This window comes from Scleropages formosus, chromosome 20 (assembly GCF_900964775.1).
Source record: "Scleropages formosus chromosome 20, fSclFor1.1, whole genome shotgun sequence".
In the NCBI taxonomy this organism is placed as follows: Eukaryota; Metazoa; Chordata; class Actinopteri; order Osteoglossiformes; family Osteoglossidae; genus Scleropages; species Scleropages formosus.
Window position 1 is genome coordinate 21,768,336 of NC_041825.1, and position 27,747 is coordinate 21,796,082.

General features: G+C 42.0%; 1 protein-coding gene across 12 annotated transcripts in view; it reads left to right on the forward strand.

Moving 5' to 3' along the window:
• The first annotated feature begins 4,843 nt into the window (after nucleotides 1–4,843).
• LOC108940023 (nuclear factor 1 X-type-like) overlaps nucleotides 4,844–27,747 on the forward strand; it is a 131,862-nt gene continuing 108,958 nt past the window's right edge. For 3 of the 12 annotated variants that reach the window (XM_029246662.1, XM_029246665.1, XM_029246671.1), the window contains exons 1-2: nucleotides 4,845–6,965; nucleotides 14,257–14,340. In XM_029246662.1, coding sequence (XP_029102495.1) covers nucleotides 6,963–6,965; nucleotides 14,257–14,340 — 87 coding nt within the window. In that variant the 5' untranslated portion in view covers nucleotides 4,845–6,962. Of the gene's footprint in view, nucleotides 6,966–14,256; nucleotides 14,341–17,282; nucleotides 17,509–27,747 lie in introns of those variants that run through there. The other 9 variants (XM_029246663.1, XM_029246668.1, XM_029246669.1 and 6 more) reach the window with 8 other exon arrangements.

Consider the following 27,747-nt stretch of genomic DNA (forward strand, 5'->3'; position numbering starts at 1 on the left):
GCATGAAGCGAAGCATGCAAGAAGCACTGATTAACAAACACATGATAAATACAGCACAGTTGTTGGTCTGTTTTTCAGAAAACAGTTTATTTCAGAAACTCCACACGTCCGAGACATGCACTTAAAATGTTGCCGCTCTAATACTAAGGGACCATGGCTAAGAGGAATGCTTGTTCTGACGCCTCAGCAGACTCAGCAAAGCGCCCTGCGGGTCGTGGGTTTAGTTACCACCGCGTACCGCGCGCTGAGAAACGGCGCGAACCGGACCGCGGAGTCCGCAGGACTGCTGTGGGGCGACGGGACTCTGCCCGTGCGCCCATTTCCCGCCAGCGGCGCCGGCTCGCGCTCTGTCTGACAGCGAACGTGTGACTTGTCTCGCGCGCGTTTCCATTTCCTAACCCCTCGAAACGCCATAACCGCCATTAGCGACAGCGGTCAACTGAGGGCTCCACGGAGGCTCCACGGAGATTCCACGGAGGTGTGTCGCTCTGTGGCACTTGTGGGACGCAACACACAACACGGTAAAGGACTGTACTCAAGTTACCATAACACGTATACGTGTCTTTTATTTCACTAAACAAGCCAAGGAAGGAGGACGGTTAAACTGTTTCTCGAAGGCCTTGCTTTTTTGTGCGGTGACCCGCCTTATATTATAATTTATTAATATTCTTCGTTCCAGCACGACTTTATTTTCACTTCCTCATTTTCATCATTTAATTTATTTACCATGTGCTCTTTTCCCGCTTTATGTTTAAATAAGTGACAGGATAGTAGTTATTGGTTGTCATTTATTTGTCCCCGATGTACACTTGGGCCTTACCTCAAGGTTAAATAAATAAAGAAATAAATGTAGTCTTTCCTCCCTTACACTACATTTTTCATTAAATTTCTAAAGCATTGGACAAATGACAATTATATGTAATGAAATATGTACTTTAAATTCTTTAGTGCAGGTGTATGAATTTCTTAGTCAATACTGTGAATAGAAACAGGTAATTGGGTTTCACTGTGGCCCTGTGTTAACTTCAAACATTTAATTAAACCCATTTTCATCGATATTTTTCATTCTCAAAATATATGTTTAGAACAAGGTGGGGGGGCACATCAGAATCTGAAAAAAGTAGATCTTGTTTTAAACCAGGCCCCTTTTTGTTTCTCATTTTAACTGCAGCGCTAAGATAAAAAGCTACGAAGAAGCTCCTGTAAATAACCAGTTAATAAAGATGACTTTCGGGCCTTTAGAGGGGTTTAACCCTCATGGCGGTGATTATAGTTTTCCATATGGTCACATACTCACCTGCACATTGCTTAATGTATTTAAACTAACAGTAGCAATATGAAACCAATGTCAGACCACACTATATATAGATATATAAATTATGTATAAGATTATATATAGATTATATATAGGTATATAAATGTATACACACACAAACACTAAGGTATATTGTATTTTACAACTGAAATATGCCTTAAACAGAGAAAAGGGAATGCTATTTTTCAGTCACTAACGCAAATTAAATATTGAGTTTTGTTTTGTCATCCTATCATCCTATTTAAGTCAACTTGAGAACTTTCATCACTGGTTTTCATCATATTGTGGCGTTGTTTCTGTCTGAGGTATGCTCCTTTTAAGAATAAAAATATTTATATATTTATTAGAAATAAAGAAATGTATGTTTAATGATGAGAACAATTTTGGATTTAAGACAAACGATTACTTGCAATTTATAAATGAAACATCTCAGAAAATATATTATATTTTTCATAAACATATCTGAAAATGTAAGAATTTTTTTTTTTTCTAGTGAAGACAATTTAGCCTGATTGTTGCATACACAAAAAATTCTTAAAAATTGTATTTCAACTCACTTTCAACTCCAGTATCCAAGATCTCACAATAATACTAAATAAATTGGATCTTTAGTTTTACTTTGCTACTTAACACCACCAAGTTTTGAAAAATACATGCAACTTTACCTTTATTAATTAGGCCCAAATGTTTTTTATTCAGAACTCATTAAGAAAATACACCATGTAGACTTAATAGATTTGATATGTTTATAGTGACTTGTTGCAAATATTTGCTGAACATGTAAATTTAGTGTAATCACAAAGATACAAAATAATTATTTTGACACATCCCCAAATTTCCCTTTAACAATGTTAACAGCACCTCTAGACCTCTGGGCATTCTGTTAGTGTTCTGGAAGTTGTGCAAAATAAAACGGTTAAAGGAGAACAGTAAGAAGTGGTGGAAAACATTATATAAGAATTACTTTATGGAAATAATAACGTTAAAATGCCACAATTGTAACTGGATTAAGTATTTGTTTACATTGACTGCTGTCATTAATTTTGAGGCAACAAATTCCTGCAATTTTCACTTCTTGTTGCTTTTGTTTTCATGCATTCCGTATAATTATACATAAAATTTTATGTGCTTTATTTATTCTTTAGTTAGTTCTTTTGTATTGTACTAGTTTTACAAGGACGTTTTTAAAATACACACATTAGTAAAACGTAAAGTTAAAAAAATAAATTTGATCGTAAGCAAAATGTGATCACATTAATGAACGACTTTTTAAAATTCCTCCCTATATTTATTTTTAAAACATAGTACACATCTTGCAGACTATGAAACAAGAACGTAACCTAGATGGTCGCCTAAAGTTTGCACTTACAGGTCTTAATCTTTCGTTCTATTAAAAAACCAAGGCTATTTAATCACATAAGCAAATTAAATTAATTCCATTTCAGGTTATTCGGAGTTCAAAGAGAGTTTAATCTCAGTCCGACAGATCGGTCACGCACTGAGTGTGTCAGGAGCGTCAGGTATGTCAGATGTTTGCTTCCTCTCATTTTAATTCACACACAGAAATATCTGAAATTTGATATTAAAAATGAGACAAAATTACTTAATTTTCGTGGCCAACACCTTAATAAATAATCAAATTAAGTGAAGAAAAAATCCCTCTCATTTTTATTCACACATTACAAGAAAATAAATAATCCAGGCAATAATAACTGATACTAGTTTCAACTGAAGTGTTAAAGAGCAACAAAAACGAAATACCTGTTGAAGATTTGCATTTCATTTGCGTAATAAGAAAGATGCTCTTCCTTGGGAACACTTAAGAGAGCTAAAAAGGGGTTAGATAATTTCGATTACGCATGTTTATAATACATTTGTTTGCATATAACATAAAATACAAAATTGAAATTACTGAATTACTGAAAGAAAATATGTACATTTGTTAAATATGTACAAATTCATATAGGACACAGTCTCATAAAATAGTAAATTATGCTGAAGACTTTTCCTTTTACAATAATAATAATAATAATAATAATAATAATAAATTGAAGATTAGCTAATGCAATAAATTTAAGAATTATTTTAAAAGCAGGCCAACAGGTCAAAGGGTTAAATGTCCTCATGGTTTAATTATTCATGATGAGAAGAAATAAAATCAAAACACAAATACTCTACTGAGACGGTTTAAGTAATTCAATATATGCATACAGTTTCACGGAATAATACAAGTATATAAAAATTAAAAACAGGACTAAAAATTACAAATTATGTACAAGCCAAGTTGCAACTATAACAATTATATAACTCTTTAAGTTTATTTTTAACATAAATATCTTTTATAAAAGACTAAATTTTGAAAAAGAATATATTAATGTTAATAAATTGTAAATCTCTTCAGTAATCATATCTTAGGCATGTTGTTTTTGTTCTTGAGGTACCTTTATATAGAAAGTTTGAAATTAGTATTTTTTTATTAAAAATGCATAAAAGAAATGAAAATTACATGTATTCATTTAAGTATTCTGCCAGAAGAATAAAAACAATTTCGTGATAAGTTGCCTTCAAACAGGTCGCGCATTCCTCGTGGCGTCTTTGCATTGCGAAGAAAATAATTAAATATGCCATATTTAACAATTATTAAGTTATTATTATTATTATTTGGATCACAAATGATTAGAAAGGGTGTTAAGCACTAATAACCTGATCACATGATTGATTATCTTCACCCTACTCAGCATCTTAATACTTCAGGTCGCATGCAAAAAAGATGGGCTTCTGTCTGTCCCAGTGAGGATGATTACATGTTTTTTACACTCTTTAATGCGTGTGTGTCATGTACTACAGGAGTGGTGTCATATTCTCAAACTGGTGTTGTCCTTTGATTATCTCAACCTGTAAAAAGAGCCTCCTCCAGATGTGTAAAATGACTTACCCTTTACTCAGCTCGGTTCTCTTACTGTACTGTACTGCGCAACACCAGGCGGTACTATTGAAACAGCACACAAATGAATCTCTCATTGACTTTGAGGTACCATCTTTCCTGTAAAGAAACTGATATGATCTACTTTGACAGCACCTCTGCATGCTGTCCAAATCCAAAAGCCTTAAAAAGAAATTATAAGGAACTAAGGAGCAGAAGATATAGCGAGAGGAGCACGGAAAATGCCGAAAAGTGTTTAGAAGAAGTAATCTGGTTCTGTGAACATTATAAAGTCATTGCTATAGATATGGACTCTCAGTTTCTGCTGTTGACGTCAACTGATGCAACGCAATAAGTCATTCAACTGACATAATTCTCAATCTATAAAAGTTCAGCACTTTTGACTGACAGTAAATTTAAACCGACTTTACTGTTTACAACACAAACTTTGCGCAAAGGTCAATTTTGTGTCTGCATCTCGGAATAACTCGGAATTGTTGATTTGATTTATGACGTCTTCTTTAAATGATGCTGTAGACCAAGCAGTAATAGTAATTAATAATAGTAATTTTATTTTTAAAATTCAACCAGGAATTGTGCGCATTTATATGAATAACCGCGTGAGAATGAAAGTGCGGGACATTTTTGGAAACATACCAGGTATTTACTCTCTGGAAATAGTATATATTTTGTGCACTTGGATTTCAGAAACAGTTTTCATGCATCTGTATGTATTTTTAATCGACCGTTTATATGATGACGTAGCCGTGATTTGCAGTTGCATATGAATGACCATCTTTGGCCAATGTGTAGGGGACTGCACGAGCTCACCGGTTGTTCTCCACGCCGACGGCTGATGACTGTTGGACAGGGGTTCGAAGGGGCTTATGAGAAACCACACAAACAAACCTGTCCACTTTAGTGAACATAATATTTTTAAATTAGGTGCTGTGGCTTCAAAATCCAGACATTTTACAGGCGCAGGGGGACATGGGCAAATGTATTAATAAAGCATGTGGCTCGCGCGCGAAACTGACAAACGGCGCACTGCCTCGGTGTGAGAGCACACATGGATGGTACATACGTGTTTACATGTTTATATATACTATAGGTTTACACACGAACACGCTGTGGTGTTTACACTGAGCATTGCGTAATGTACACTCATGCAGGTAGCGGACAGTTTGTGCATTACAGTTCTTTCTCATAGTCGAGGTAAAGAAAATATATGATGTTAAAGGCTTTTTCTAGAAGGGTGTGTATATTCCAGGTGGCTGTAGTGTAGAACGCTGTGGAGAACGAGTGAAAACAGTGTCTGGGAAATAATGTTGTTTACTAGAAGACAGGTGTACTCCGGTGTACCACACACTCGATTTCTGTTACAGAAAATAAGATAATGAAGATTATGACTGGACGCGTTTATTTAACTTTTAAATAGGTTGCCACGTGTCAGTCATCTCTTTACTACATGATTATTGTAATGTATGGCTCTTAGTGAAATGGACAGGAGTGTGGAGCGCTCATCCCACAGAAGGACATCTTCACCCTTCTTCGTTTTCTCTCTCTCTGACAGTGATAAACTTTGACACGGGTCTTATTTTTCCCCATAACTAAACATGTTATATATTAATCTGAGTATGCGTTTGTGTTTGTGTGTGTGCGCGTGTCCCTCCGCGTCCCGCCCTCGCAGTGACACGGTGTAATCCCCGCCGCTCGTGATCCACCCCGAGCCCGTCTAATGCCCCTAAACCCTCCCAGATGCTGCCCTGGACACGGGTTCAGCGCTCTTCTCCATATTCTCCATTTTCATAAGTGCCTGCCCGCTTCTCCCAACGTGCGTGGAGGACATCCATTTACACTCACTGTGCCATAATACAGTAATATAGATTCATATGCATCCGCCCTGCGTGACCTGCTCATAATTTATCGCTCCTCCAGTCCTTTGGTGCAATTAAAAGAGAACCGTTTGGTCTTATCGCAGAGTGTGGAGGAGGTGGTGCGCTGGAATCGGAGGGGATCCCTCTCTACTGACACGGGAGGAGTGGAGGGGGACAGAGGAGAGTGAGAGAGGCGGAGGGGGAGGGAGAGAGAGGGGGTGATGCAGCCTTAAATTCTAAAAAAGAGCAACAGCTGAATTGAAGGCATATATACACATACAGAGCAACTTACTGTCCGTCTATTTCACTCAACCCTCTCCCTCATTTCACACTTTTCTGTTTTTTTGTCCCGCTGTTGCTGCTGTTGAGTGCCGTCGCGAGCGCGCGCGGGGAGACACTCGCTCGGGACTCCCGGTGGAACGCAGAGAGCGCGCGCCGCTTCCACGCCGACTGCGCGAGCGGCGCTCCCGAGGGGGAGGGGGGGCCTCCGACGCCGACGCTCGTCTGACATGGAGGTCCGCCGCGCGCGAAGCCAACAGAAGCGTCCCGAATGAAGCTGAAAAGCAGCGGCCTCGGATAATAACAGTAATCCTTCTCCTCCTGTCTCTTTCTGCCTTCCGCCGACGACAAGACCGCACTTTGAGAAGAAGAGTGCTCGCCGGGCCACGCGCCGTCCCGCTTCGACGCTCTTTTTTCGCTTCCGGTGTCGGTGGAGGAGCGCGGTGGCGCGCGCTCTGCCCCTCGCCCGCTCGCGCTCTCTCTCACTCAGACCTTTTTGGAAGCGCAACTTTTTTTTTCCAAGGAAAAATGGGTCTTTGAGACTGTTGGCAAAATTCCCCGCACCACAATGGTACGTGCTGTGTAAATCAATAATTTGCTCTCTTTTTAATACGTTTGAAAGGCGGTAAACTAGCTATTTTTTTCTGTCTGAATAAGAAAACAAAGCGCAAAGAAAACGTTGCTGGGCAGTGCCTTTTCATACCCAAAGCTTGTAGAACTTTAGCTCTTAAGTTCCACGGTTTCTGGGGGATATAACAGTTTCTACTGGGCACAATACCCCTGCAGTGTAGAACTTAAATATCCTGCAGGGCTTATATTTTCATGACATGCTTACATATGTTCTGTATTCAGGTGCGTGTAGATACATTACGTATAATCATGTATATGAGTATATAATAATACAGTGTGTGTGTGTGCGCGCGCGCGCATGTGTCTGTATGATGGAGAGAACGCTAGTGCCTGCGTGTGTGTTATGCCGCCTTGGGGCTCGCGTCTACCGGACGAACGGATTTTAATTTACTTTCCACAAAATGTCCATTTTTTTTGTTGCGGTTACGGAGGTGTCCCTTTGCAATAGGAGTAGGAAAAGTGCCCCCTGGTCAGTGAGTGTCGCCGGGCGGACGGAGTGTCGCTGCCCCGTCTCTCCCGTCCAGCTCTCCTCTTCTCCACAGACACACAGCGAGTGTTGCCGTCGCTCCTTAGTCCCAATATTTGAACACACGCGTGTGCTGCGGTGCGTGGCGAAAGTCCCCGAAGAGCTAGAAAAACGGAATCGAGATGACGGAATAATAAATATCCACCACCACGCAGAAAATTCAACGTGCTAAACATGACTGGATTTTTTCTCAGTTTTCGCACCTTCATGACAGAAGGAATATTTAACCGTAACCCCTGTAAAATCGTATTATTATTATTATTATTATTATTTCAAATTGTAGTATTGTAATAACACAGTCATCAGTTTGTAATCAGAAGACTGAAGAGGAACTAACTACTAACTAAGCGACCAGCTGTGTAGGCTTTTGAACAAAGATAAATATTGCACACGGTACTTGAGAGTTGATGAGAAAAGAGAGGCGCTACATTTTGGTGAAATACTCCGGGAAACGTGTGGCGTTAAAATGCGCGCCTCCAACGCCTTGTTGTGTCACGGAGACGTTTAGAAACGCGCGTCGGGAAGGTGCAGCTGTCAGATGTGTTGCGCGCGGGATTGAAAGGAGCCCGCTGCTGCACCCCCAAGCCCCAGTGCTCGGGAACCTCACAGAATATGCCATATGCCACATCATGCCACATCATGCCACATCATGCCATTCCACCACAGCGTGCTTCATCATAGTTACATGCAGACGAACATTTTAGCGGGGGCTGCGGGTGTGTATTTCTTGTAGGCGTGTTTGTCCTTACGGTGTTTATGGAAAACGATGCACCTCCATACATGTGTCCATTTGATTTGCTCAATGCCTTTCATTCCCGCACTGGAGCCTCAGCTACACCCGCCTTGTGTCAATGAGCGCTTCCCTGGTCCGCTCCGTGGCAGGGGAAGGAGGATCGAACCTTGTATTTCCACTCAATAAAAAGTTACACAAGTATTTCTTTTCCCCATAGTCCCCTTAACAAGGGAAACGTGCATTTCAGTGATTTGAGTAAATATCACTGCCATAGACACTACTCTCAATACTTCCCTTAATAACGAGGAGGAACACAAAATAAGTAATGACCTTTTTTTTCCTCTTAGTGCATGGTTTTTCAATATTAACCTCAAAAGTCAAGCTATCATTGACAAAAAAATGTTGACCTCAAAAATGGAGCCTGAATGGTATATATTTTAAAAGATAAATAACAAATGCAGGAAAACTACATTTGCTTCCATTGAACTTAGTAGATTGTTTTAGTTCATGTTGGTGTGTGTGTGTGTTTAATATATATTTCTGTTTTTCATTTTTGTCCCATATAGTTTACATTTTGGTGCATTTAGCTGCCATATAGAGACCTTCCAGATCTCTCTCTTACCTGCACACGTGATTGCACCTCAGGTCAAGTGACTCAGCTTGATAGGACTGTGGAACTATCACGAGCCTCACAGGCCTTTCCATATTGACATTTGGGAATGGAACAGTCATTTTCTAACCCATAATTAAATCAAGTGTGCTAGGAATTAAGTGGGCCAATCTGATAGCAGCCGGATCTGGGCCGCATCTGAAACGTCTTTGTGGTTTCACTGAGCCAAATCTATGCGTGCAGAAGATTTTTTTTTTTCAGCAGAATCTGGTGCTTTTAGTTCTTTGTGTGGCGGTGCGGAAAGCCGATTGGTGTACCTTTTCATTCATTCTCTGAAAAAAAAGGGGCTGCGGTCTTGGTGCCAGAGCAGGCCCTCGTTTCGTCCCGCTTTGCATGCTGTCCAGGAAAGCCCTGCTTGTGTTGGGTCTGAGGTTGAAATAATAACTGTAGTTGTGTTTTGGGTGCTGTGTAAATTGTAAATAATTACGTCCCAATGATGAGATGTCGATGCCCGGTGGGCAGAGTGGGAGCGGCTGGCCACAGGATGATGAAAGGCCCGTTCAGAGCCCCTGTGTTGCAGTCTGCGATTTAGCCCTTTATTTTATTTATTTTCTGCTCAACTCTTGTGTAGTCCTAGAGACTCAGCTTATGAGACTCAGCCTATCACCCCTGGATTGCCCACATACAACTCTGGTGTAAACCTGCTGAGATGCAAGAAATCTGGTTTCGTGGTCTGCCAAATTTTTTGGTGTAATGAGTACATAGCATCAATCTTTAAAGTTAGATTCAAAATAAACAAATTACTGCGCGCAGAGGGCTATGCTCTGCAGTTATTTCAAAAGCTGTAGTTCGATTTGATCCTCTCACGTTATTTTAACATCATAATATTCCAGTTATGCTATAATAAAATATTGAAATTGCAATTCTGTTAACTGAAGTGGAAGCCTACTGAAAAAACTTACATAAGAAAGTGTGCATTAACAAGTCTTTTAAACGAGGCATGCAGTTTTTTTTTTTTGAAAATAACCGGTTACAAAGAGACATTACATAATTATTTTAGGGCTGTTCAATATAATATAAATAAACACTTTATGAATCATATTTTTTGACATACATCTCTTGCCTATGTGCATTCATTTGCACTGGTTATTTTACAGTTAGCTCTTACAATTGTTATGTTTTACATTGAAGTCATCATTATCATTCAGAAGATTCATTGTTTCAAATCATCAGCAACTTCCAGTGAAACTGTGCTGTAAATAGGTGTGGTAGTTATCCGCTCTGTTGCCGGGATGTTTCAGGATCAGTGATAGCTAGACAGAATCCATATGGTAGGCTGGCAGCAGGTCCAGCCAAAGGTGCCAGGCTGTGCATCTTTGTGCGCTGCTTTGATGCCCTGTCTGCAGCCCTGAACAATCACGGTCTATATTTTTGTTCTGGTTTTGGGAAAATTTAAATTTTTGGCAAGGAGTTTCTTTATTACTGTGGTTGTGAGTGGTTAAAAAAGCAGATTTGTAACTGCAAGGTTGCAGGTTCAACCCTCCGTGTACATAATGTGCTGTAGTAGCCTTGAGCGAGGTAATCAACCTGAAATCTCTTAATAAAATAAATTCTAAAAAATTAAATCTGTTTAGATAAAAGTGCAACAACAAGAACATCAACAACAACAAAAACAACAACAATAATAATAATAATAATAATAATAATAATAATAATAATCTTTCCTGACATAGAAATAGCTAAGTGTGCTACTGTGGCCACACTTGCTAAATGACAGCATGCACACTACCACACACGGTCATCTGAAATGCAGTGACGGTTTAATTTTGTTGAAATGTTGCAGCAAGTAGTGAAGAGAGCCATAAAGTGTATGCTCTAAGATGGGCATCACCTAATATTCATTTGCACTGAAAATATATCATTAAGTGTAAAGACACAGTTTACACTGTTATGCATCAGAAGAACAATGGCAACATCACTAAACATTAGATATAATTTCATAATTCTCAACAGCATCCTGTTAACTCCTGTCTGTAGCTTCCCTTGGTCTCTGTATTTTCCTCTCTCTGTCATGTCGCTCACCTCTGTGATGCTGTTTTTCCAGAATTTCTCCCTGTCATGGCTTTGGCATTGACTCACACCCTGTTTCTCTTTCATATGCATGCATATTTTCACATTTCAACAAACAAGTCTCCCCTCCACCATTGATGTGGTTGCCATCACACACAGGTTGGTTTATCTGTTTTCTGGCAGTAAATTCCCAGCCACCGAATCATAATGATAAATAAAAACAGTGGCACTAGTATTTATTAAAGAGGCATTAAAACAACAGAATTAAACATGCTATTTGTTGTTCAGCCAGAAAGGCTGTTTTTTTCTAAATGGAAACAAAATCAGGTGTGTATGAGCTGTGTGGCTTTTCATTTGTTTGTAGGTGTATGTATGTGTGTGTGTGTGTGTGTGTGTGTGTGTGTGTGTGTGTGTGTGTGTGTGTGTGTGTCTCAGTTTGCCTGTGCTAATGTATTGACCAATTCAGACCCACAGAACAAGCACCAAATCTCCCCCTTGTCTGAACCATCTGAGAGTCATTTGTACTTGAGGGACTGGAGAGGGCGTAAACAGATTTTGGGGATCACACCGCTAAAATATGCTCCATAACCGCAGAAACTGTTAAGAGCGGTATGGCTGTGTTTTGTAGGATTTTGGATTGTTTTAACAGATATACATGGTGATTAATCTTTGCCAATGGAATGAGAATAAATCCTGGCTTGATCGTGTTTCACCCTAAAGAGAGTTTTTACTTTTCAGATACTAAGAGAAAGGCATACGTTGTTCTTTTTGTATCCTTTTACAGCCAAGTTCTAATGGCTTTTATGCAACAAAAAATTGTACAAGTTCGCATATTAAAACATTTTTTATTCTAAAGAGGTCATAAACTGATTTTCCGGCTTTCAAATAATTGCCTCTTGTCCTTCTAAAATGTTAATTGAGGGTAGCCGTAAGATGTTTTCTCAAGGCTGGCCATATGGATTGAGCATATGCTCTGTATATATAGAAAATTATGTGATATATAATTAATACTGTGCCCTATAAAAGCATATAAGCTATGGGATGGGAAATGGAGGTCATGACAAAATGAGCTGTGGTCAGTTTGCAGCCTTCACATGAAGAAGAGGAGCAACTAACCAACCACAATGCGGTTTTTGATGCTCTTTTATATTTCAGTAGCTAAGTGTGCTAAATTATGAAGCGTGATTTTTTTTGTGTTTTTAGGATGTATTTTAACTTTCAATAAACACCATATTTTTAGTGTATAAAGATAAGGCTAAATCTTGCTGAATTTTACTTTCAGTGATTACCCTTCAGATTTAATCATAAATCCTATTTAAAACAGGGCCACAAAATTCAAGTAGTGCTGCACTGATCATTACAACTCTGGGTGTAAAATGTTTTTTTTGTATATTTGCTGTCTGTCTCCGTATTCAGTCAGTTCTTTTCCCCTATCTTTGATGTCTCCTTCGCTCTCTATTTCATTTTTGTCTCATCTTCTTTAACTTGTTGTGGAAGAGTGGTCAGTGACCTCGCTATGAAAGTCCACAGATAAGAGAAAATGTCCTGAAACAGCCGCTCTGGTGGCAACGCACCGGGACACCGTTTGTAGCCGAACGGCCGCTCACTTAGAGCTATGCCACCGAAAGGGCATTTAAGCAGAACAGGTCCGATTAAGAGTGTTTGTATTCTGCAGGCGGGGGGATAGAGAACCAAAGCATCAAGTCAGGAAAAGTAATGATATTAAAGCGGTTCACCAGATCATCCGCGCACATTGGCTTGTTTTTGCTTATATGCGCTTTATCTGCTCTGAAGAATCCCTGGCCTTTGCCTAATGTTTATGAGAGAGCTTGATAAAGAAACAGTGTACTAATATTAAAACTGGACTTTAAGAGTAAAAGAATTTATATGCGTATAAAGATCATTAGAGAAACCCCAATGAAAAGGCTCTGGAAAGAAAGGGAAAGGCACAAACCCCTCATTGGGAGCGATATGAATAGCCTGTGTTCTTACCACAACTCTGGGCTGTGTGGTTGGCGAGCGTCTGGGACTTATTACGGCTCCGTGTCTCTGTGTGTGTGTGTGAGTTTGTGGTTTGCGTGAGCATGTTTAAATGTTGGAAGATTTGTTTGCACGTGTGTGTCTGTTTGTGTTTGTGTGCGCGCATGTTTCAGCTTAAATTCGTGTGTGTATGCATGAGGGTGTGTGCATGCTTTAATTTTAGTGTGTGCATGGGAAAAGTTCATTCGTATTCACTCCGCATGTGTTTTTACGTGCACACATTTTTCGCATGTGCATGTGTGGGTGTGTATGTGTGCGCGCATATATTTAAATCAGCCGAGACTGCATCAGGTAGTTTTTGGGCTGCTATAATTGGTATGTTTCAGCTGTTGAGTTTGGTCTGCTATAATTGCTGTTTTTCTGCAGCGAAAGTTGAGAAATTAAATAGGATTTCACAGGATTTTGTAGCTCCGGGATTTTGGTTCCTTTTCAGCTAAGCAGTGTGTGTCTGCCTGATCCAATCGACAGGAGAACTGGAATGGTGTTTTTATTCACTGCTCAAGGCCTTACTGGTGTGTTCCTTAGCATACAAATGAACTGTTTTGCATAGAGACGACTCTTAAAAGAGTACTTTTCATCAGTGATAACAGAGGCCGACCTTTGTAACTATATCTTGCTGCTGTTGTCACTGAAATACAGTATGACTCAATCAAAAAAAAATCCAAAATTGATGTGCAAAGTTAATAAAAAACAGGGCGTGCATTTATCAGAGGATTTTTACTCCTAATTGTTTAATTGTTGGCTCGTTTGCACCGTTCAGAATTCACTGTGACAATTGAGATTTGGTACTTGGACTCAAGTGCATAGGGTGCATCTTCTTGTCTCAAGGTCATTTCATTGCAGAATGAATGCCACGGGTACCTGGTCTGTCTTTGTGTGTATGTATGTGTGTATGCGTGTAGGGTATTTGTGAATATGCTTGTCCTTCCTCGTAAAATTTTTAATCAAATCAATTTCATCACATTCTTTTTGTAATTAATTTGTAATTATATCAAATATCCACTCAAGGCACCCAAGTAGGCACAGACACCATATGTAAGCACATCTTGTGACAGTATTTGTGTGTGAGCAGCTGGCAATAGGCAGCAATGATGCAAAAATGACGATTGATATTCTAACGGGAGTTATTTTGGGGTGCTCAGTCATGCCTGCACTCTGTGACTTTTCCTGGCCAGTCTAATAGATGAAGTAACTGAAGGAAATTAGAGGACCAATGAGATGCTTCAGTGAGTGACTGTTATGTTGCATTTCAGGCAACCGAAACTTTTCTGGTGAACGAAGATCCTTCCAGAGGTCCGGGACTCCCAGAATGCTTTGTAGTATCTGATTCGTACAGGGTATGCATAACTTCTTATTACTATTTTACTTATTGCTAATTTTTTACTAGAAACAAATATGCATATTTAATTATGTTATACAGAGCTACAACAACAAGGTCATAACTGGAAGTTTGTCACTGGTACCTGTATTTAAGGACCATCAACTCCCTGTTTTCATACCAAAAAGTACCAGCAGCCTTGAAAAAAACTGGTGTAATACTGTGCAAAATATGTAATGTGAAAGAGTAAATGTTTATTTAGTGTTTTGGATTACATACGTAGAGAGATTAAATATTTGAGAATATCCACTGCTCAGCAGGCAGGCCAGTGTGGGTGAACATGAGGTCCACGGACTACATGTAGACCACTTGGAGGTTCATGTGAAAAGTGCGGTACAGCCCATTTTGTCCACAAGAAGCCATGCCTGTATCCTACCTTTGCTCCATCATTATTCCTCGTGTAGGTATACACATGCAAGGCTGAAATGGCAACTTGTGGCTAAAGTTGGTTGGCCCTAGTTGGACTGCCTATTTGTAACCCACGTGGGTCCAACATGTTAATATTGGCTCAGCTGGGACTCGTCTTATTTGGTGTGTTTCCATTTCTCTTGAAAGCAATGATTCTTTGCACTGATTTGTGAAAGCTTCATGGGCACATAAGGCCAAGAAAAGACCGTTCCTGTTCTGACTTCATCAGTTAATAACTGCGGTCGTCCTCAGAGGGACGAAGCCCTCGTGGTGCCATGGTAGTGGAGGCGAACGCCCTGAAGAGGCACAGCAGCGGAGAAGGTGTCAGACAGCTCAGAGCACTGACATCCTCTGGTTTGCCAGGCAGCTATTTAAAACCTTTTCCTTTTTCCTCACTTGTGTAATGGCTTAATACAGAAATTTCCCCTCTTACTTGATCTGTAGTAGTCTGACCAAAAAAAAAAAAAAAAAAAAAAAAACTCTTAATCCTTTTTCTCAAAATGTAGTCATCCGCAAATCCACAGCCTTGTGAAATCATGGGTGCTTTTCCCCAAGCCGGCTAAATCCCAGTGTTCGGTAATAATTCAGTCTCAGCATAGAAAATTAAAATAAACCCTAAACATCTAATTGTAGTCAGGAAACATGTTTCTCCCATGTTTTTGTATGAGGAGATTTACTGCGGAACCTCGCAAAAACACAAGACTCATTGGTTTCATGTTAGAAGAAGGAAATTTAATTTGTAAAAGTACACTCCGCGGCCAAGATACTGTGTGCTTTCCGGGTTGCTGGAGTCGCACTGAATAAAGAGAGACATGAGAACAATGTCGATACTGCACTGCAGCACTCTCGCTTGTGTTTCTCGCCGGGGTTTGTGTGCTACGGAGTGGTAAGGGCAGGGGAGCTGGGAATGTGATCTGTATGATTTGTGGCACCAGCTCCAACCACCAAACCATACTCGCACACACTGCACTCGGAGAGACACATGTGCGCACACGCGGTCACACACACCATAGCTGCCTTGGCCCTCCTGGCTGGATGTAGCAATTGGGCACAGCGTGCTGAGCGCAGTGTTTCTCCTGCAGTGTCTTGGGTTGCTAACGAACAGGCCTCATAAATCCACGCGACTCCACGGCCAGCCCGCCGAATAACTTGGCTCGGCGGCGCCATGATGACTTCACCCCCCGAAGCACGCTCCGAGACGTTTTAAGTTTTTTCTTCAGTTTAGTTTTCTGAAAGGCCGAAAGGACACAAAGTGCGGCACTTGCCGTGGTCCCTCCATCTTTGAATCATTTGACTTATTAGTCCTTCCAAATGCGTACGGGACTTCTGGGTGCAAAGAATGTTTAATCACGAATGCACTCGCCTTCCTTATGCCTCCTGGTGTTCAGAGGCTAATAGTGGAAAACAGTGTCCTGCTCCAGCATTGGCACTGTGCTCACTTCTCTGTGAGTCTAATGGTAGACCCCCGCACCCCCACCCCCATCCCTCGATTCTTTTTGCAGCCCATAGGTGAACTCTCATCTTACAGGAGAACTTCAGTTCGTCCAGCTGGCTCCAAAACATAATCCAGTGAATAGGGGTATATAGAGTTGTGGTCGGGAGTACATGGGAGGCAGTTCAGTGCGGTGCCAGGCCGAGTAGGAAGCTGGAACACGATTGGCGGCTTGGAGCAGAAAAGACAGGACTGGATACGAAAGTGCATTAAAGCACAAGGGTCCTGCATGATTCAGGGCAGTTATAAGGCCATCAGCACCCCTTTAATCGAGATGTTGCTGTGCAGCAGGCCAAGACACGGGGTGTTTAACTTTTGCTGGACCCTTAACCATAACACCCAGTGTATGAGATACATATAAGACCATTTCTTTGGACATCTTTCTTCGGTCACTATGATTTGCTGCGTCCAAGTCGAAAGCAGTCATTGTTACAAATGTGCATATATTGAATGGCAGATCACAGAGGATACAAGGTGCTTTATTTATGTATGCAGTGTGAGTGTATACACACGTCACAGCTGCATTCTTTGATGAGTCCTCTAAAAGCAGTGAAGGAACACTGTAAAACCCTCCCAATGATCGTGCAATTAAAGGGCCAGAAACGTAGTGGTGGTGATGGCGAAGACGACGGACCTCTGAAAATGCATCGGGAAATCGGGGCTTCATCTTACTTTGACACTGCAGCAAGTTCACGTGCTGAGTGGCGCAGGGGCATGTTATTAAAGGGTAAAAAATTAATATAGCCCGGGGCTTTCACACAGAGCCATCGAGAGAGGGGGGCAAAACGAGAGAGAGAGGAGAATGACGACGGAGAAGCGAGAAAGAGAGAGGATGGGGGGCACAGAGGAGATGGAGAGAGGGGAGAATGAGGAAGAGGAGAGATAGAGACAGAGTAGGGAGAGAGAGAGAGGAGAGAGGACGAGACACGGTTGCAGAAAGGAGGGAGGGAGAGAAAGAGAGCGAGAGAGAGAGAGAGAGAGAGAGAGAGAGAGAGAGAGAGAGAGAGAGGGGGAGGGAGCGGGGACGAAACTTTTTTCCGAAGTTTGCGAGCGCTTTCACTTCGCTCCTCCGAGGCGGGGTTACTCTGCACCATGGAGTGAGTGAGAGGGACGGCGAGCGAATGCAATGCGGCACCGCAGCGATTCGAACTTCCATCCAAGTCAAATAATCTCTCCAGTTTTTATTTCTAAAAAAAAACCATGTACTCCCCGTACTGCCTGACTCAGGTAAAACCACCCTGATCGATTACCGCTTTTGCCTTGCCTTACCTGCCGGACGATCGCTCCTGTTGAATGACTACTTCTGAGCTCCCTTTCAGTGTCCGTCTCCCCCCGCGCGCGCGCGCTCTCTCTCTCTCTCTCTCCTCTCGCGCTCTCCGCTCCGATGGCATCTTTCCAGGCTGCTTTCTCGTGCCTCTCGGTGCACATGGTTCGAGCAGAAAATGGCGCTTCTCCCCGATCTATTTTATATAAAACAGAAGGGGCGAAGAGGTGGGAGAGCAGTGGGCAGCGGGGATTACTTCTGGTCTCGTGCGTCGGGGGCTGCAAGTCTGGGTTCGGGGTTTTTCGAACAAGTCTTGGCGGGATTCGAGCTGAAACGCGCCGATCGCAGAGGGCAGAGTAACTTTTCCGCGCAGTTGTGTTGGCGTAGTTGCGGGTCTTGGGTGGCCTGTCAGTCGAGGTAGCCGCCACCCTGCCCGCGCGCGCATTAAAAAAAAAGAAAGGGTCAGTGCGGAGCCGCGTCGAGCCGCGCTGGAAAAAGGCGTCGTTTTCTGTGCGCTTCCTCCCGCGCTTCGCGCGCTCCGCCGTCTCCGGACAGGGCCGGCGCCCCCGACACCGTACCGCACCACAGCACTCCACTCCACTCCACTCCACTCTCGCTTATTTCGTATTTGCTCGATCGCGCGACTCCACGTGCAAGTCGGTGTGTAACTTTCGGATTTTAGGTTTGCTTCAGGGGATTGCTGGAAAACTAGCCGTGTCACGTTATGAAGGATCTGTTTATTCCTGTCCTTTTCGCACTTGATGATCTTTAGAAGACGCCGGTTTGTGTCTTCCCAAACAACCTACACCGAGTGACTGGCGCAGAAACGACACTATTATTCCGCTGTGTTAAATAGCAACGCAACTTTTCGTATGTATCATGTCTATATTTCTCAGAGAGAGCACTGACTTATCAGTACAGCTCATACATACAAACACACATACATTTAGTTCAATACGAGCGTATGATGTCTTTTATACACAGTGTTCGGGAAACTTCTGCTCGAGCAATATCGGTACTGTCGCCGTGCTCTGCATTTATTTATTGCCTTATTAGCGATGTTCGCTCCATTATTAGCGAGTTTTCCATTATTTGGGAGGAATTTCCCCGCAGTGCCTGCATTGATTGTTCTGCACGTTCGCTTTTTGTGCGGCAGTCAGCGTTTGGCAGTGATATTTTCAGATATTTTCAGTTTTGTTCTATGATTTCAGTTGTAGCTACAGCCCTGGGCCACTTTCTGTGTTTTGGGTAGAAGAAGGGCATGTGTGAGGGGGAAGCTGCTGGGGTTCGGATCCATGGATGTGACACCAGTGTGTGTGTGTGTGTGTGTGTGTCCTCATACACAGTCCCTCCTTGTGTCACACTTGTGTGTGCAGGTGATCACTGCAGCCCTGTTTGTCAAAATGTCAAAATGTGATGGCGATTATCAGTTGGTTTTGGAGCATATTCTGTGCAGAAAAAAAGCACCGAGTGTGTGATTGCCTTGTGGGTGAAAGAAAGATCATTGCTGAGGCCACATCGCTTCAAATGTTCTCCACTGCTCTCTTCTGTAGGGATAAACTGAACAGCCAGCCGTTCCCTTTCCAACATTTCACTCTTCGCTGTGTTTCGCTCGCTTTGGAAATGTTTAACAAGCAGTGATTTTTCTTGCCTCGTTTGCTGTGTTCTTTGTGCAGACCTGGTTTTAGACGATCGTAGGTTTCCGTCACAGGAACTCAAGTTAGAAGTGTACCAAAAGCAAGGCATATTATTCAGGTAACTACAGTACATGCAGTATAATGTGCCTACTGCACCGAAACATGATCAGGTTTTTTTTTTAATGTAGCTTTATTCTGTTTATGATTTTATCATTGCAGTTATCCAGTTATATTTCACATGTTTACTCTCAAACAGGGCCTCGCTCCAATTACGGCATCATTTTTAAATTTGTCCTCCTTAGTTTTTTGTTGTGTATTTGTTAGTGATGTGTTTGTTGCAGCTTGCTTTTGTTTCTCTAGCAATGTATCTGCTAAGAGCAATTCAAGTTTTGTTGTTATCGATATCAAGAAATTTAAGAGGGCCTGCATTTGTTACAGGCCACATAATTTAAGGAAAGGTGGAAGTCTTTTCTTCTGAATTTTTTTTTTTTTTTTACATTTCATATTTTAAGTTTTTCTAATGTGGTTACATGATTCATTCTTAGTTTCAATTTAGTTGGTTTATTATAAAAAGCAATCAATGAAACAAATTCTAGTTTGTCAGAATCATTCTAAAATATTTAAAATGCTTACATGTGAAAACATATATTATATTATATTATATTATATTATATTATATTATATTATATCTGGCTTTTTAATTTTGTTTGAATGTCTGTACTTCAATGTACAGTGATCAAAAATCAGTGAAGGTGTTGCTCAAATTAAATTAAATTGTTAAATTGTTCATGTTTAAATTGTATTATCTGGAAATCTTTTAAAGATGACATGCTGTGTATATACTTCTCCAAATAAGGGAGGAAGAGCTGGATTTGGTGAAAAATTGAAATTGTATTTGTGTCAGCTACGTGCAGGACTTACTGATAATTAAATACGTTACAAATATAACATAATAATGTATATTTTTTACTAAAAGTCAGTGCACGTGTATTTGGAGAATGAGTATAAATTAGAGAACTGATGGACTGGAGCTTTGATGGAATAAAAACTTGTAGAGAGTTCAGTGCTAAAAAAGCCTAAAGCTTCAAAGAGGATTTCACGAAGGAGCAGAAGAAATGTGCAAAGGTTCGCGTTTTCAGCCCTTCTCGGACTCCTCTCCGCACTCCTTTTTTTATTTACAGCCTTCACATTTTTTTGCGCAATATGAAAAACAGATCTGCGACATTCTGGAATTAATAAGTGTGTTGAAAACGGTTGCACAGTAGTCTCAGAACTGCATGAAAGGAGGCGTACATGTAGTGCACAGCTTTCCCCCCATTAATTAAAATGAATTAGCCACAAAAAGATGAGTGTGTTGAGTGTGTGCAACACAATTACGTACTTAGTGGGACGGACGCTAAGAGCACATATTTAACCAACGGTGTATTTTTATGCACCACACGTATATATATAATTAATATATATATATATATATATGCATCATTTTTATTACATTTATTTTTCTGCGTTGTTTTTCCTCACTTCCTTCACACACACTGAGTTCATTAGGTGACTATTAGTTGCATCGAAGGTCATTTTTAATGAAATTTTCGGATTTCTCCTAACTGCCTGCCCGCTCTGACTTGTTTAGTTGTAGGCTGGTAACAGACACTAAATAAAACAGCTTTTTTTTTTTCTTCTTCTTCTTCTCTCTCTCCTGTTATGTTGCAGTATTTTAATTTGGCAGTGTATGCTGTGTTTAAATTACATCATTAAATATACATTATAAATAAGTAAATAGTGGCCCGGCTGTTTTGCATACTGCGCGCGGGATGTGCGCGGCTTTGTGCGCTTTGTGCGCGCGGCGCGCTCTCCATTGGCGCAGCTTCGCGCTCCTGCGTGTGCGCGGGACCCCTGGCGATGTTCAGATTACTGTACTTTTTACTTTTCCCTTCATTTCATTGCGCTTAATAATTTAAATCAGTCGTGGGACCTGTGAGATTCTTACAAATGTAAACAATTGGCCAGGATGAATTATTGATAGCGATAAAAGCTTTGCTGGAATGAAAAGTACAGGTCGGGCGGGAATACGGGGCTGTATGGACGTATGAAAAGGCAAAACGTGTAAAATGTCGTCCTGCGTTCGGGGGCTTCCTTTTAGTGCTAACTCATTTGCATGCACATTTAATGAAGTTTGTGTTTCCTGTTGAAGGCAACATAAGAACTGCACTGTTGCAGTGGAGCTTTGTTTAAATGGTCGACAAGACGCCTGTAGCTTTTTATTATATTGAAGTAAGAGGACCCAGAGACTCTTTAAATGTTTCATTGTTTAAATCATTTGTCATACCCCCCACATAACTAGTTCATACTCAAAATGCCTGGCATTGTGATTGTTTGCACTAGTTGTCCTGTTTTTTTTTTTTTTTTTTTCCTCCCACTTTTATTAATGTCAGTCTTCATTGCAAGAGAACAAGTGGACACTTTGATCACTAGGTTACTAACAGATTCTGAAGAAAAGGCCCAGAGAAAGTCCTTCCAAACTCATCAAGGTCAAAGCTCCAGTTTCTGTTCAAGACTGAAGATCTCTTTTACGACGTTTCACACCTCTGAACAAATGGACAATGATGTTTAATTGTTACCGTGAGATTCCTGGCGCATGAATTTGCGTTTCAGTAAGAGGACTGTGAGTATCCCTCGAGTAAACCATGTGAAAACTGTTTGGGTTACACACTACAGCGGTGCGGCAAGTGGCAGTGACAGAACATCATTTCAAAGCTTGTTATTAGTGTTCAGTATGAAGTCACACAGCATGCAGTTGGGCCAAAAATTAGTACGAAACCCAGTAGTAAAACCATTACTACAGAACCACGTGGTGGAACCCTTAGGACGCAGTCTAGTTGCGGAGTTGTGGCACTCTGTTACTAGATGGTACTGCTGCTGCTTTCTCCACTAATGAGATTTGTACAGAACCCAGCGACAGAACCATTAGTACAGGACAATGAGGCAGAACCATTAGTACGGATCGAGGAGTACAACCACTGGCACTGAACAATTCCATTCAATTCCGTTCACAAAGAACAAACAAACAAAACAAAACAAAGTAGTAAGCAAAGTGAAACCATTGGTTCAGAACCCAGCTGTAGAACCATCAGTTCAGGCCTCGGTACCCTGCAAAACGCTGTTTTGGAGGAAAGAAAAACTGTTTTTAGGAATGGCCTGTCTCACGTTAACCATTGGCAATAACAATAACAGCAGCTCTGTTTACTGAAGCAAACTCTGGTGAAACTTTTAGTTCTTTTCCTTGAAAATGATGCCCGTAGCGGGACATCACAAGAACAAGGAGCGCATGCAGAAGATTCGAAGGCGACCTTCGTATATTTAACCCTTTCACTGACCAACTGTAAAACCGAACAAGTGGGAAAAAAAACCCGATCACATTAAACTATTTGTTATGGAATTATGGATTTGCAATACAGCACACTAACATCCATGCTGCTGCCTACTATCTACTATAGATGCATTAGAAATACGAATTTATCAGTTTTTGTCGTGTGACGTGCAGTGTTATATTGTGCCATGACAATTGCACCATCCTAGCGAACTCCTGGATCACTTCCAGACCACGGGGGACAATGAAGGTGCAAATAAACCAGTTCTTGTGGCTGAGCAGCTGCTGCTCTGGGGAAATACTACCCCCCAAACCTCCCCCATTACTCACTGTGTGTTCAGTCCATTTCATGGGCTGCTTCTGTGGGGAGGAGGCAACCTGTGTGGCCTTTTTGCGTTACACCCCACCTGGGCTTCTCTGTGCTGCCCAGTACCTCTGACAAATGGTCGAGGAGCTGTCAGGGGCTATGGTGTAATGCACAGATGTAACAAGTGGGGGCTAGCGGGGAAGTGCCCCCAGTTATATGTGTACGAGTTCCATTGAGGACTACCTCTAATATGTTTTCCTTCCCTCTAATATTAATTCTTATTTGCCCAGTTGCCTTTGCCCCTGTGGACTTATGATGCTAAATGTACCGTATTAAGCTGTTTACAAAGTATCTGCACATCCGTAAAACAGAGCAACGTTAACACAGGCACACACACTAAGCGCAATTTAGATTCACCAGTTCACCTCAGATACATGTCTTTGGACAGTGGGAGGAAACCCACACGAGCGAGGGAGGAACACGCAAACTACAAAGAGACCGAGCCGGAGTCAAACTCACATTAAAATCAAAGCCGCTATCCACCTCGCCACCTCGCTGCCCAAATTCCTGATAATTTCTTACCCTGCTGCTGTATTGACAGTGTGAATAAACAGGCTCCGTACTACAACTTGTGGGAAGAAAGAGAGGCAAAAAAAAAAACATCAAGAGCAGCGGTCCTCCAGACACCCCTCGGACCTGGTTCCTCTTTAAGCTTTTTGTTAGAGCAGGGCCAGTGTGGGGACGTAGCTGCTTAGCACACTGTGAAATTAGTTACAGTGTTCCCTTTGTCAGTGCCAGGTAAATATTACTGACCTAGGGCTCTATGTCTTCTGCTCCTATTATTATTATTATTATTATTATTATTATTATTATTATTATTAGTTGCTTGGTACATGTTTATATAGCAGAGCTCTAAAGGTTAAAATATTTGCCCACTGTGTATGCAGATACACACACACACACACACACACAGAGTACATTTACGGCTGTGTGTGCAAGCTCTTCCAGTGAATTCTTCGGCACTTTTCCCTTGTGAGCTGATTGCAGTCCATTACAGTCATTAACATAGGCAAACAGATCTTTTTCTCCACTTTAAAGGACTGGGGAGGGTGGTGGGAGAGTGGCCGACGTGCTAGCTGGTTGGACTCCTACACTGGCATCTCATTTCAAGTGGATGAAAGGATGACACTAGGTGGAGATCTGGGAAGGTGATACAGGACAGGTAACATCTAACAATGCCACCGTGTGCAGGTATGCTGAGATCTCATTACTCATACATTACCTTCAGGTACCGTAGCTGGCATTTTCCTCTCCTAGGAGTTGTGGCTTTTCATTTTAGCCTGTGACCTGATGGTTTTCTGTTATCGTTTATTGCTCCCACCCTATCCTTTGGCCCAACGCAGGACATAGGCATCTAGAATCCCTGTAGTAGGGCAGTCATAGCCCAGGCGATCCATATCAGAGTATCTGCTGATATGTCCTCTTGCTGGAGTCTCCTGTGGTGCTCTGTGTCCTTAAACAAGGACTGGAGGTTTTACTTTTTTGTCGTGGCTCAACAAGCCTAAAGACTGCAGAACAATGAGTAATATGGAATTTTTTTGCTCTTTACGAAAAATCATAGCCACATCCTTCCACTTCTGTATCTCTGCACTGTTGTCCATGGAAAAATCTGTCATTGGATGCTCACATCTGAATGGGAATGGGAACTTGCTCAGCTGTGTGTGCGCTCCCCCTGCGTCAGGGCTCTAGTCTCCACCTCCTCCGCAAAACCCACCTTCTCAACTCTCCCTCGGCACAGATTACATTTTGGTGGAGGCCTGGGCTGCGGTGGTGGCCTCATTGTGGTCTCATGGTGGCCAACATGTTGTGCTGTTGCTGTGGCTACGGAACACACACACATGCACACGCATAGATAAACACATGCATGAAAAAACTACACACGCGAACACATTGCAGGAGGGGAGAGGAGGGGGATGCTAATCAAATCAGTGTGTCAAATGGTCCAGACCCTGAGAAAGTAGCTTTGGAAATGACATGCTTTCCCCACCATGAAGAAAAAAAGAAAAAAAAAAAAACATGTTACAAATTTATTCCAGTTTGGGATTTAACTAGGAGGTGGCCCTGAATAACTACTGTATCCCTCCAGGAGATGTGGCTGCTTTTTGATGGTGTTTGTAAAGAGGGGTGGACTGGAGCCCGTTCTCGTTTTCATTAACGGTCTTTTTAAATGGAGCTCTATGTGGAGAGGCAGCCTTTGCTTCACCGGTAAGCCCTCAGAAGTGCTCATCTGATATGGTGTGGGTCCAGTGGTGCTGTGTGAGAGGTGCTGCAGATGATACACATAGGTGGACATTAGGCCCTTGTCACCCTCTTGTCACACTGCATTATTTTTTGAAACAAAACGGTGTTTTTTTTCTCTGATCTTCATTTTTGGCACAAATGGATGATGTCAAATAAAAATACTGAAGTGCGATCTGGTTTCATTCCCCATGCGTACATAGAACATCAACGTTATCAGCACAACCCTCAGCTGGGTGAGCAGGTTGGAAAATGGATGGATGGATACGAAGGTGAGTAAAGTGGAACAGATTAGTTGCTACTTTGCAGATTTTCTGGTTCATGCTTCTTGGGGTTTTCTTTGTGAGGGCTTTGCAAAGTGCGGGATAGACGGCCGACGTGGCGACTCCTGCCGTTCCTCCATTGCTGGAACTGGCTTCCACCCAACAGGCCCACAGCCGAAGCACTTGGGGTTGCAGCCCAGTTTATCAAACTGCAGTGTGACCATGAATTATTGCAGTGTCGCAGGGTGTCGCTTTTCTAGCAGTGACACGGTTAGAAAAGAGCATTTTTATTACTGGAAGATGAGTTTTTCCTTGCAACTTTTTATTTTAGTTCATTGCGGGTTTTGCACTCCAAAGAGTGGGACTGTGCAGTTGGGCATAAAATTTGAAGTTGTACTTGTTTAAAAATCTAAAAATGGATACTTTTATTTGCATATATTTATATATCCCCACAAACAGTGCATGTATCTTTAATTAAGAGAAGTAAGCCTTATGGCTTTCATGATGTGCCAATTAAAAATTTAAGGGAGAATTCCAACCTAATTAAAGCCATATCAGTGGAAAGATAATGTCTAATTTTCTTCAGTCTTTTGGGAAATTATTTTTTTTCTGCAAGTACCACATTAAGATGCATAATCTGTTTGGTCTTCAGTCACTTCCAAAGTACAAATATCACAAAGCACAAATCTGGTGGTCTGCACTCCAGTTGCACAACACAAGTCAGGCTATGGTTCCTCAGGAACAAGTGAAGCTCTGTAGGCCTCAGTACTGCCCAGGGAGCTACATGTACCATGCTTGGACATTCTCTTGGGGTGGTATCAACAGCTGGAGGAGGTCAGCAGACCAGGGGGTCAGGGGTGGGGGGTGAGTGGGGGCACAAAGGGGTACTTGGAGATGTGGAGATACAGACAGCCACCTCCGTCTTGATTTCTTGGCTTGCGGTTAGTGTGATGACACAGTTATAAAAGTAATCATACTTTTGCCAAGCATTTGTTATTCAACAGTTATACATTCAGATCAGCAAAAAAAAAAAAATAGAACCGCGACAAATAACAAGCGAATTCAGCATCAAGTCGGGTTTCCCTAAGATGTGTGTGAACGGTTTCCTCCCGAACACCCACACACGTACACGCAGCGTATATGTATGCGCACACCTGCAGGCACTTAATGCACGTGCGACCCAGGTGCGCTAGCTACCCCCTCCAGTGCTGATGAGCCCTAGACGAGCATTAAACAGCACTAACATGGGGGGTAGGAGTAGGAGTAGGGGGTGGGAGAAGTTGCGACAGAAGCTTGTAGCGCTGCCAATATGCCACATGTGCCAGTTCCATATTTGACTCTTAACCCTGATGGCACTCACAGCACCCTGCCTCCCCTCCGCACACACACACACACACACACACACACACACACACACACACACACACACACACACATATATAGACACATACAGACACACAATTCCACACACACCGCCGTAAGAGCACAGCGCATTAACACATGCCAGTGCACCTGGATGGACAATTACATACATTAGCAGGCCACTGCAAAGGACCTCATTTCTTCATGGACCTTTTGGACGTCCAGGGGGGAGAAGGGGAATATTTTCCATTAGGGGGATTTCAAGGGTTTTACCGTCTGGACAGCTGGAAACAAGCGCTGCACACTGAAGAGCTTGTTCTATGGACCGTCTATTTGAGACAGAAAGAGCGGCACTGACTCTTAGCACAGTTCCAGAGTTTATGTTTTTCGAGAACTCTCATTGAAGCGGTGAGCTAGATTAGATTATGACGTATTAAAATCACCTACTAGCTGTAAAGATAAGCTTTTACGGGTAGCCTTTTCATCACATGTCCTCATTGAGCATCCTTAAAGAGGGAGTTCAGGAATTCAGTGGGTTAAGGGCAGCAGGACATGTTCCTGACTTAGAGGAAAAAGTGAAAAGGAAAATATGCCATATGGTTGTAATGATGGCCGTCACCTGGTTCGAAGATGCTTTAATATGGGGCGAGAGGCTAAAAAAATAAAAGTAAAGGAAGCATGTGTTGGTGGGTATATGTGGTGGCACTGCGGGGTGGTTTGTCTCCATTTTGGAGCAGGAGAGCTCTGCCCAGGGGGCTCGGCTATTACCCCCAGGAACAAAGCGCCGGAGCTGGCTCCTCGCAGGAGGTTGCTGGCCTTCTGCCAGCAGTGGAAAAACCTATACGTCATTGCGTAATATACTGTATCTTTACCTTGTGTGAACCCTGGGTAAGACCTGCAGCTGCGAGCGCACACACACACACACACTGAGAAAGAGACAGAGAGAGGGATTGTGTGTGTGTGTGTGT